General features: G+C 40.5%; 1 protein-coding gene across 7 annotated transcripts in view; it reads right to left on the bottom strand.

Annotated features, from left to right (window-relative positions):
* Positions 1–12,865, bottom strand: part of VDR (vitamin D receptor) — a 123,405-nt gene that overhangs the window by 41,680 nt on the left and 68,860 nt on the right. For all 7 annotated transcript variants that reach the window (XM_061615016.1, XM_061615011.1, XM_061615012.1 and 4 more), the window contains one exon: positions 1,016–1,146. In XM_061615016.1, the coding sequence (XP_061471000.1) occupies positions 1,016–1,146 (131 nt within the window). The remainder of the gene's footprint in view (positions 1–1,015; positions 1,147–12,865) is intronic.

Raw genomic sequence — 12,865 nt, 5'->3', positions numbered from 1 at the left:
CTATAAGTCAAATCAAGGATACTGCCACTTCTAAGGCCAGAAAATGCAAGGAGGAACAAGCATCTCCATCAGGGGTAGCAAACATGATGCCTTCCAGATGTTTTGGAATACTACTTCCAACAGTCCCAGCCCGCATGGCCAATGGTCAGGGAATGGTAGCCCAAAAAACCTGGAGGACACCATGCTGGCTATCTCTGATCTACATATTAGAGGGCCTATATGAATTGATAATTGCTTGCAAGTTTGTTTAAGATAGTAATGCCACCTGTCACAATCCCTAGCCCTTACCAGGACCACAGAGATGGCAGACAGGGGATTTGCACCATCAACCAAAATCAGACTACAGAAGAGAATGAGAGAGACAAAGAGACTAGGCAGGAATAGGCCAGAGCTGTTTATGTGGTACTCTCCATACTTATAAAAGCTTCCAGATTAGTAAGTAAGTTTAGTCCGAGCAGCACAGAGACTCTGTTGCCCTATACTTTGTCCCTACCTCTCCTTGTTCCAAACTTGACAGAAACTCAGTGTAACAATATAATCGATGGATTTTCTTTTTCCAAGTTCTGCTAGCTGCAAAGATCCCTTACTGCAAGTGGCCTAAAGCAATTAAAAACTCTGAACAACCTATCAATGAGTTACTACATCTCCATCTTGGCAAGACCATCTCACCTCTTTTTCTAAAGATTTCCTTAAAAAGAAATTGAAACAGTTAAGGGGCACAAATACCTGTGAGGTTAGAGTGACTACAAACGCACACACCTCCTTCTGAGATAAGACACACACTTCTGTATTAAAATGATCTTATGTACCTAAATGTTTGGGGGGGGGCATTCACATAATGCCAAAAGAGACTATTGAAAAGCCTAGATAAAACAACAAACCTTTTAAAAAAATGAATCAAACATGTAGAATGGAAATAATGGTTTTAAAGAAATCAAAGCTACTTGAAAAAGTGATCTGGTTTTTCAAGCTTTGAATTACTGCAAAACTTCTAATGTGCTACGTGTTTACTCACACTCTTTCATCATGCCTATGTCAACACAGCGCTTCAGCCGGCAGGATTGACAGTGTCGTCGGTTATCCTTGGTGATTTTACAGTCGCCATTGAATGGACACGTGAACGTCGCCTTCCTTTTCATGCTCCTCCTGGAGAAAACACAACAAAACATCTCATCTTTCCTTGCTTGTTGATAGAAAAAGACATCATTCTTTGTCTTTGGTGGGATACTATTCAGAAAACAATGTGGCACACTCACATACAAAACCAGTTAAACAGACATCATACAAGTATTTACTAGGCATAAAATAAATATCCCCTACATAGCTACTGTTATGTTTCTAAGAAATCTAGTTATTTAAAAAACTCTGCCCTGTTATTACACTTTGAAGACAGTAACAATCTGCATGTCTTCATGGTTTTCTTTCTAAAAAGAACTTAATATTTTAAAGACTGCATAGAGAAAAACACTGCTTCTTGTCAAACAGATACAGCTTGTACTATAAACAGGAAAACATTAACCACAGTCCAAATGGCTCAAATAGACCCATCTAAAGTTGGAGAACTATTTTGAAACTGGATGGATGAGGGCAAAAAACTAGAACTCAAGCATAGGTAACCAAAATACAACAGTGCAGACTATTTGACAATTTACACATTTCTAATTACTTTAGAAATCCCAGAAGCATAAAACTCACAGCAGCAAAAAATGAAATAATGTTCTGGTATTGGAGGTCGCTGATTCATAGGGTCGCCATAAGTCGTAATTGACTTGAAGGCATATAACAACAACAACAACCCTTAAAGGACTAAATGGTTTATCACATGAGCTTCCATATGCAATAATCTTTATCAGACACATGAAACAGACAAAGAATGCGGCAGGACCATACATGGACATGTCTAATAACACTAGAGAAAAGATCGATTCATCAGATAAAAACATTATGGAAATACATAAAAAAGGTGAGGAGGGAAGACAAAAGATCTTGAATTTTAGACACACCATGAATGCAATACCAAACCAAATGGGATAAACATTGGCGCTAGACCATGCCCTGCACTGGATTTTTCAGTCTTTTCAAAACTACAAAAATCCCAAGGATAACAGGCTCAAACAAGCTATAAAATGTTTCCTAGGTTTTAAAGTATTTTCTTTCTACCAAAAGAATGATGCAGGAAGCCAAGAGGGACAGGCTTGGGAAAGGGAGAGAAGCAGGTAGCTTTGCTTTCTCACTCCTAGCCATTAATGTTCAAAGGAATGGTAACCAAATACTGATAAATTTTGGCAGATTGGATGACCAAGCCAGAAGAAGCATACAGTTCTGCAGCATTCACAACTGCTAAATATCTGCACAGAGAACATATTACATAGAATATATAATGATGTTACAAACCTAAATGTTGATGACAGTATAGGTAGCATTTATGCTCAAAACTGAGTTACACAAATATCTATTTCCTAATATAATTTAGTAAGCAAAGCCTGTAAATGTGGCATATAAGACTGAAAAGAGAAATCAAATGTTACCCCTCGCACTACAGACATATTTACCTACTGTTTTACCTTACTTAAACACTTATGAGGCTTTGCTGAAGCAAAGAAGCTTAGAGGTGATCTCAGTGGTCTGTTGGCCAAAGAAATTCAAAGAGCAACAAGAAGAATCAGGAACTTTTCCTTAGCCTCATCTGTGAAGCACTGGCTCGGTGGGAACACAGTCTCCCAGAGAGGTGACTGCAGCCACTTCACTCCTGCCTAGCTGTTGTGTCATGCTGAGCTGAGCCATAGTTTGGCACAGTGCATCATTTGAACCTGGGCTAATCGCTTACCTCTCTCCAAACTAACCACAAGCTATAATCAAGATTTGTCCTATGGTTATGATTTATGGTTTGTCCAGGACAGCTAAACCATGAAACCAGGTTCAGACAATATGTTAAGCCAAATTTTGGTTTAGCTCAGTGTGGCACACAAGCAAAACAACTGGGAAAGAGCAAAGTGGCCAAGATCTCTTCTCCCAAAGCTTCAACATTCATGCTAAGCCACAGTTTGACTTAATATGACTCTGAACCAGTCCAATGTATAACCTTGGAAGAATGGCAATCTCCTTCACTATTATATAAAATAATCTATCCTTAACACTGTTTAGCTTCCTTTCACCATTTATCCCATGGACATACTCTCATGGGCTTATATGCCCAGGCTCAGTCAGTCAGCCATTTGAGACACTTTTCTCTGAACATTTACAGGTATGGTCTAATGCAGGGATGGAGAACCTCAGGCCAAGGAGCCAAACATGGCCCTCCGGGCCTCTCTGTCTGGCCCTTGGGATCTCCCTAGGGCCACACCCTCTTCCTAGTCAAACCCCTTCTCTCACTAGCCCTGCTTTGCACCCTCCTTGAGTGTTTTCACCTGTCTAGAATGTGTCTTTGAACTCTGACAATGCTTCTTGTTCGCCTAGATGGAGGATAGAGGGATGTATGAATATATTAACATTTGTTGCTCTACTCACCTTTGCTCCTGGCCCTGCCCACCACTGGCATGAGGCCCTCAACAGGTTGTCTAGAAGGGAATGTGGCCCTCGCCTTGAGTTGAAAAAGGTTTCCCACCCATGATCTAACGACACTGTAAAATGTCTGAGGATGGAACTGCATGCCAATTCATAACACCACCCTGTGGCTAGTGTTAAAGCTGTCACAATTCATTTTATGTTTCAGTACAGAGTAGAAATAGAAACCAAAAATATCCAACAAAACAGGATTTTTAAAAAATATTGTCCGTGCTGCATACTGACAAGTAAATTACACATTAAATACAGAAGAGCAGACATCCTAGCCACTTTTATACAACACAGGCATATAAACTGTCTGGCTCCATCCATCCCAAATGTATTTTTATCTGACTACACATTTAACTATTCCAGGCTCATTTGCTAAAAAACTGAGAAAGCCAAACCTCTCTCTCTATGGACTGTACTATTGCTCGCACACTAGGCCAGTTGCTTATATAATAGGCTTAATAATATTAATAAGTTTAATACTTTAAAATAACAAAACAAAAACATTAAAAGCTATTTTATTTTGATTTATTTGACATAATTTGTATACTGCTTAATTGTAAAAACCTTTAAGTGGTTTACATAAAATACACACTATCAATAAAAACCAGATGTTAAAAACAAATGGGCCTAAAATGTCAAAATATAAATTAAACCAGCAGTTAAATATACATTATAAAATAAAACTGCATGTTAAAATACATATTTTGTATTTGTCAACTTTGCATATCTAGGTTGGCTTGCACAAACACAAAAGGAGGTGCTGAAAACAGTACAGTGAAAGTTTCTGCCTAATGTCAATGGGCAGGGAATTCCAGAGTGTAGGTGCTGCTACAAAATACCATATGAACAACTAAAACCATGAGGGGAGGAACCATAGCTTAGCAGTAGAACACGAGCTTTGCAATGAAAGAGGTTCGTGATTCAATCCCTGGTATCTCCAGGTAGGATGTCTGAAACCCTGAAGAGCCACTGCAAATCAGTATAGACAACAGGGGTGTAGTCGCCCGGGGTCATCGATCCCTTACATTTTTGGAAGGAGGGTCCCAAGCAGGTCCCTATGTACAAGCCAATCAGAGTGAAAGGAGATGACTCAGTAGCTAACCCACAGCCTCCCCTTTCATGCTGATTGGCTCTTATGGAATTCTGTTTTAGCAGAGGAGGGCAAGGGAGAAGAGGGAAAATGGAAGAAGGGATGTGGTTGTGAGGTAGTGTGGTGTCACTGTCATGAAGGGACTCTGCGCTCCTAAATTTGCCACTACACTACTGGTAAATGTAAATATACTGCCTTCAAGTCGATTCCGACTTATGGCGACCCTATGAATAGGGTTTTCATGAGGCTGAGAGGCAGTGACTGGCCCAAGGGCTATGTGGGGATTCGAACCCTACTATTTTCTTTCCTCCTTCATCCTTCCTTTCTCTCTTCCTTTCTATGCCACCTTTTGGCCAAAAGGCCCTCAAGGCGGCTTAAAAAAAATATACACAAATACAGAATGCACATCAAGAAAAACTATAGAATTTACAAAAATTAGATAACAAAGTATTAACATTATTAAAAGCACCAATAACAACTTTCAGTGACAATACAATAACAGGCAACACTTCCCTAATAATTTCCTAATAAATTCCTAACAATTAGACAATGTCTACTAGTTCTTACATCAATATGTTGACATCAAAGCATGGTACCACTGGGGTGTCCTGTTGGTGCTGCACCTGCCAGTCCTGGTACAGGAAGGAGAGCAGGAGCAGTCCAGTTTTTTGCCAACATAGACTGTGTCCACAGTTAAGCAGTACTTCAACTTGATCATGGGAATAAAGCGATTGATGTTCCAGCCCACAAACTCCCCGCCCTGGCTGGCCAGGCTGCTCTCGTATGTCATCACAAAGATGGAAACAAGGGGCTCGAAGAGAGAGGAAAAAGGTGAAAGCCTGCTTGGTGTGGGTGGGTCTGCCCGCAGGAGAGATGGAAATGGCGGGCTCTGAGAGGAAAGGAGAGGAAAGAGGTGGATCTGTCCGCGGGGCAGGCCCCAGCGCCAGAGCTCGTGTGGGTCTACCATCATAACCGGGCTAGATGACGAGAGGCCCAGGGGGAAGGGTGGCGGCAAAGAAGACGTGGCGGAGACGGGCGGGCGGTGCTCTACTAAGCTAGATAGGCCAATAGCCTGACTCAATAAGACAGCAGCTCCCAAAGACATGTCATTTTTTTAATGGCTCTTCTAAAAAGGAGGCAACCAAGCAAATCTGGGGTTCCACAAGGAAAGGCGTTCTACAAGTCACGAGGAAGAAGGGGAGACCCCCTCTGACAAACCTCAACTGACAGCAAGAGCAAGCTTGCCTCTTGCTACAGAAGATTAATTATCAGATCTCAAAACCTTGGGATTTACACAAATGAGAAAATATACTCTCAAGAGTCCTGGATCCAGCTACAAAAGGATGGAAACGGTCAAGACAAGCACCTTGAATTTGGCTGGAAACAAATGGATAACCAATAGACTTCTCACAATGAAGGCATTAATATTCTCCATCCAGCTAGACCAAGAAATAAGCCACAATGTTGCTGAACACAGTGAGATTTACTTCTGAGTAAGCATGCATTGGATTGCTCTGTAAGTCTATATACAACTGATCAGAAAACTAAATAAATAAGGACACACAATTTGTATCCTACACCAAGAAATTGAACTGATCCAGTTGAAGAGAAGATAACTAGGCCTCTGGATTCCATTTCTTTCTCCTCTAAAGTTCCAGAACTTCATTAGGTATTTACAAACATCTCTCTGGGCTTCAGTCCCCTCTCTAAAAACTAGAGATAACGGTTGACATAAATACATAAGGATGTCTGAAGTCAATTTGGCAGTACTCCTGCCAGATCTTTGTAGGGGCTCCCCTGCCTTTCATGGCATGCACCCCTCATGCAGTAATGTGATGATACTGTACTTACATGAGTGAGCTTGGCATACTTAATATGATATAAGCCAATAGGCCATACGTGCAGGACATATATTGCCCACCTCACTGATCCACAAAGTTACACAACCTAAGATATTCTAGTAGACTAATGAGAAAGTAGTTATTTCCCTGCTTAGACAAGCAGCTTGCTATACTTCCACAGGATTGTTGAGAGGATGACTGTCCCAAACATTTCACTTATCACTTTTCCAATCTTCCACAAGTGTGCCAAATCCGGCTGCAAATTCAGGACCAATTCACAGTACCAGAGAGATTAGTCTTGCTGTTTGTTCACTGTATCTCTGTGAACACAGTGAAGAGTCAAGGGCAGGCACAGTATGCTTGTGCTAGAGACCTGCAACTAGCCATGGTTCCCTGGCTCATAAGTTCATTTTTATAGACATGCATCTCCAATCACACTTTCCATTGTAGCACACACTGGTGTGCACACAGCAACCCCTTATGTAAAGCACAATCGGCAACAGCTTTCAAAGCTGAAAACCACTAAGGGGTTCTGCTACTCACTCTTGGAAGTGTAATATGCTGTGACTCCATTTATGTTAACATCACCTAGTTCTGTACTACACTGATGTACTACACAGCATAAACATGATGTATGAGGCTATGCAAGCAAGATTAATTCAGTCTCCTATAAATATATATGAGCCACTAATGGATTTTAGTCAGCTCAGGGTGATGGGGAGGAGGGGAACATCTATTAACAATCCAGTGATGTAACCTTATTAAAGACTTGTAAACTCAGTCAAGCTACGGGGCAACGTAAGAATGCTTTGCGCAGGTCTCACTCAGGCACTAACAACTGGGGCAAGAACAAATGAATGTGGAGGTTCCTTATTTTTATCTTGTCCAGATAAGAGCCAAATCACACTTTACATAGCAAGGATGTTTGACAAAAATATGCCACTATTTGGAGGAGCAAATACTGGAAAGGATAAAGTAGAAATTCATGTTTAAAATAATATAGTAGCTATGCACCATTGGCCACAACTGTCCAGCCCATGTTCACTGATGCTAACTTAACAAAATTACTTTTAGAAATAAGATTGCCTTGAAAATGTCTTCTAAGGGACTAGGAAACCAAAGATGGATGATCCAAGTGGACAAGCTTTTTTTTAATGAAGCAAAAACTGTTTAGTACAGCATGCCTTAGAACAGGTCTCCATGCTTCTTTAGAGGAACCCATAAATGGAACTGTGACTGTTACACATCTGTTGGTCCTGCCTTTGACCAGAAGTTACCTTATTTTCCAGGAATCGTGAGTCATCTCCAATCAACCATTTGGTTGCACATGTCCTCTTAGCTTGAGCATTCTTACTTAAAATCATTTGGTCCTTTGCACATTTACATCATGTTTTCACCATCCACCAGAAAAACTTTATACACTCTCTGCTTTGCAGATCAGGAAGTTTAATTAAGTTGTTTACCAGTCAACTCTATTTCACTTGAATCTCTCATGCACAAAATCTTTGACAACTTCCATTGCCAAATGGGAAGAACCCACTAAGGCTCAGAGTCCTCCCTTTACAGGAAGCATAAACCAAAGAGGCATTCAAGAAATCATGGACCTTAATGATGTAAGATTGAGCTGAAACTATAGCTCCATGTTTACTATATTAATCTTAAAATAACCCTCTGTAATTCATTGCTTGAACAACACAGGGACAAGCGTCTTTAAAGTGTATACATGCTTAACATAATTTCCCACTGTTTCTTTTAAAGGGGCTGATAGCCTTTATTAACACAAATACTGATTGTCCTCCAACAAACTTCTGTATCCAGATTCCAGACTAAATTCATGCTCACCATAGTATTAACGCTAATTCTTTCCTATCTCCAGGGGAAAGGGCTGTGGTCTTGTTTGACATCAAGGAACTGGCATTCAGCCCCAATACAACTCCATGGTGTAAACCAATGCCTTCCACCCTGGCTCTGAACTGGGGAGAGGGAAAGAGGACTCATCCCTGTTGTGGCAAGCCTCAGAGATACCCAGGAAAGCAGGAAGAGCTCTCACTGCTTCACAAAGTGTCTTCAGAGCTAGCACAGTGTGAGGAAAAGTCCTCACCCTTCTTTAGGCTCAGGAGAAAGGCAGAAACCTTCTTCAATGCTGCACTCACACCAGACTAAAGTATGTGTTTGGACCCTTACATGAGCAAAGCTTTATTCAAAAATATGTTAACCAACCAGCAGCTATAGGTGTCAAGGAGGGATTTTTAATTTATTGGAGGGAAATATTTAATATAGTTATTACGTTTTTACCAAATTACATCAATAACTCTTGAGAAAATGTATGAGGAAGCCTCCAAACCAGCTGTTTATTGAGCACTCAAGCTGGTATGTTTGCACAGAACTGGCACTGAGATTTGATGCCGCCTGTTAATTAAGCACTCATCCCTATATGTCTGCACGGCAGTTATACAACATTGCAGGCATTTGGTTGTTATCCTGCACTTTCCTGTGCAATTTCCCATCATTTTTGCCGTTAGATTTGTTGTGGTTAGGAAAAGACATGAGATAACTGCACTACACCGTGCAGAACCACCACCAAATTTTGTGCAAGCAAACAGCCCATCTGGAAATGCCCTAAGACCCCACCTAAAGAAAAAGAAAAAACCAGATAGATATGGATCATCAAATAAACAATGCTACACATAAAATTAAGAAACAATATCCCATATTGCATATGATATAGAGCTCTGCTTTTGTACTTTCATATTCAGTACATGGTAAAAATATCGCACTTCCCAATAAATTTAATATTTAGTCCAGTGGTTCCCAAACTTTTTTTCCACATGGACCATTTGAAAATTGTTGGCCCCTTAAATGATATTTTTGTGCCTGTTGTAGCAATTATAATGTGCTGCGCTAGATGCTGTATGATTTTTAATTTTATTCCTTCTTTTATTTCTTATATTGTATTTTTATAGAATCATAGAGTTGGAAGGGGCATATAAGGCCATGGAGTCCAACCCCCTGCTCAATGCAGGAATCCAAATTAAAGCATACCTGGCATGTGGCTGTCCAGCTGCCTCTTGAAGGCCTCCCGTGTTGGAGAGTCTGCCACTTCCCTAGGTAATTGGTTCCATTGTTGTACCACTCTAACAGTTAAGAAGTTTTCCCTGATGTTCAGTTGAAATCTGAGCATGTTCTAACTTGAGCCCATTATTCTGTCTCCTGTACTCTGAGATGATCAAGGAGAGATCCTGGCCCTCCTCTGTGTGGCAACCTTTCAAGTACTTGAACAGTACACTTTATTGTATTACAATTTACATTCCATAGAATGTTAGTTCTAATGCATTAAAATGCAATGTAAGAAATATAAAATAAAAAATCAATATGAATATTTAATACAGGCATGCCATGGACTACCTGAATGAAACTCGTAGACCATTGATGGTCCACAGATCCCTGATCTAGTCTCTACTTTCTCAGATTCTTATCAAATTTGTTAATTTTATCATAGATACAATATCTCACACCCATAATAACCAATCTGATATGAACAAAGTTCAAGAAGCGTCAAGGAATACTGAGAGAGAATGCACTCTGTTTGAAGATTATAAAGGGATTCAAGCTATTTCTCAATAGAAGAGAAGCAACTAAAAGGCCAGCATCAAATGGTTTCCCAACTTCCATTTCACAAAAGTTAAAACTGAGAGACTTACTATGAAGGATCGAGTAGACCTACGCCTATTTTGATCACTCAGTGTTTGTGAAATAGTTGAGAACTTTGTTGTTTCAGGTCTCCGTACCAAGACATGCATTTCTTGCATTTCTTTTTTGGAAGCCTTCACGAAAAGGATGAAGGGGCAGGTTCTTCGGCAAACTCTTTGAATCATGCTTAGGAGAGGAAAATGTCCAGAGGGTAAGTAGTTATGTGACAGGCATCTCATTTCCAACGTCCTGGTTTGGTCTCAAGATGTCATTATCGTTGCTTTGAAACAAAATAGCCTAGTACAGGTTTCTCCTGCCTGACATTTTTCATCTACTTCCAAGGTCAGACAATGCTGCAGGCTTGACCCTGTGCATCATTCATGCCACTGGCGTCCCTGCAGCCACCACTATGTGAAGCAGAGCAATTTGTATTTGCCTTTATCCCATGTTTTCTGGGGGGGGGGGACCCTAAAGCTGGTCTGGAGTCATGGAAACTCCAGCCTCCTTGGCAACTTACCCCTGCTATTGTGCCACATTTAATGGCCCAGAACTAGATGTTCCAAGAGATACAAAGCAGCTACCACTCTGTGTCTTTTTCTCCTCTCTTCCTGGTAACATCTAGCACAACATAGTCATCCCAACGTCGTTGTGCTGGTAATTTCTCTGCCCCATATCACTACGTTGGCAGTGAAGTGCACAGCACAATGATGTCACATCATATGTTACATTATACCACCTGTTAAAGAGGAAGAGTGGAGAAAGATTGCTTCCAGATGACAACACAAGGTTGCTTTTTAAAACTTGCACTAGCTCTGCATTTATTGAGTCCTCATATAAGAGGGAAGGGAAGCTCTTGCCAACTCCAGCAGCAACCACCTGACCCCCGCCCTCCACTATTTTTCCAGCAGGATAAGAAGATTAAATTCACCCCATTCCTAAAGCATGGGGCAAGTAACAACTGCAGACGAAACAAGCTAAAATACACAGTTAAAATCTAACGTTTCTTCTCATGTGTTTCCTCACTGATCTGTTTTGATTTCTTCTTTTCCCATCCTTCAGCTCAGTTTCTCACAATCTATTTTCAGTTTCTTCACCTGATGCATCATGTCTATGTTAAGATTGTTGGCCTATGGGCAGTGGCTTTGTTTATGCATTTGTTCCCTGTATATAGAGCCCAGTTTCCATAGGCAATAAACATAAAATATTGTATTATTCAAATCACAGATTAAGATTAACCCAAACTGGCCTAATCCAGCTGTTAGGAGCCATTTGACATTTTATATGGGCAACCTGGGTAAAGCACAATTTCGCTGGTTTCCCCAGGCTGCCATGCAGAAGTGTAAAATGAGGTCCCAAAGTACACCCTACCAAACACAGATACTTTATACTGCTCTCAAGAAATAGTCAAGACGCACTTAAAACAAAGACAATTCCATAGCTGCGGTATAAACTATAACTGAAAACAAGTGGGCAATCCTTCAAAGTAACTGGAGCAACAACAGTTACATCTAAAATATAAGGAGTGGATAGTTACCATTATTGTCCTCCCTTCCCATTGCTGCAAGGAAGCAGCTGCCAAAAAGATGGTGCTCCAGCCCCAGGGATGACTGTGGAACCTTCAGCTGTTGAAGAATGGTGCCTTTTCCAGTCACCATTGCATTACTTAATTGTTTTTAATTGTGTGTTAATTTTTTTTACTGTAAGCAATGTAGGAAGCCTGTTGGCAAGATATAAATGTTTCAAATTAAGCAGCAAAAGTAGATGAAGAGTATAGAATCAATGAATGGCTTGATATTGAGAAATGAAAAAAATGCAGAAAGTTCCCTCAAAGAACCTAGTGAAGCCCAGGATGGTGGATGTAATATTTGCTGCTGCAAACTTGGTTTTTTTAAAAAACGAAACAGACAGGAAATGGGAGTGTGCAACAAATTGCACAACTGCACAGCTCTTACAATGATACCTAAATGGTTGATGCTCTCTAGTACATACTTCTTTCCCTGCTTGGTGTCCCCTAGAATTGTTTCCATCCACCCACTCATGGAACACTTTGGTTCCTACTTTCCATCACCATTTTTACTGTGACATAGTCCAACAATTCTGAGCATGCTAATGTGTTGAGGGCACAATGGCACTGGAAGTGAGGTGGGGATGGCTTATGAGATGGAGTAGATGTGAACTGGAACAATCGGAGTTCAAGATAATATAATCCCAAGCTTTGGTTCCTTTTTAGTGTATATAAACTTTTAAAAGGACCTGAAGTTTGAGAATACTAATATAGTCATCAGAAGAAAGAAAATAAGGACAAAAACTTGCCATTTTTCTTTTCACAGAAGAGGAGCTTTGATCTTTAATAATATAACAATCATGCAAGTGGAGCACTCACCAAAACAGTCCCCTACCCTCAATTTGCTGCTGCGTTTGATAACTGGAATCGGCTCTCAGCCTCAAATACACTGGAACTGTCCAGAGGAAAACTTTGCAATATTACTCATAAGCACAGAAGGCCAAAGGGGGCCAAGTTTAAATATATCAAATAACTGAACAATTTTAAATACTAGCTGGAAAAAGACTGTCCATTGATCAGACTACATCTGTCCATCTGCCAGTTCCAGCCTCGGACTACTAACACCTAGGCCATTAGCTGTCTTATGCTCTCAGTATCTATGGCTTGGTTGTCATGCTTCTTTCT

Source organism: Rhineura floridana, chromosome 3, assembly GCF_030035675.1.
Source record: "Rhineura floridana isolate rRhiFlo1 chromosome 3, rRhiFlo1.hap2, whole genome shotgun sequence".
Lineage (NCBI taxonomy): Eukaryota > Metazoa > Chordata > Lepidosauria > Squamata > Rhineuridae > Rhineura > Rhineura floridana.
The sequence above is the reverse complement of the archived record's forward strand: the minus strand, read 5'-3'. Positions and strand labels throughout refer to the sequence as shown.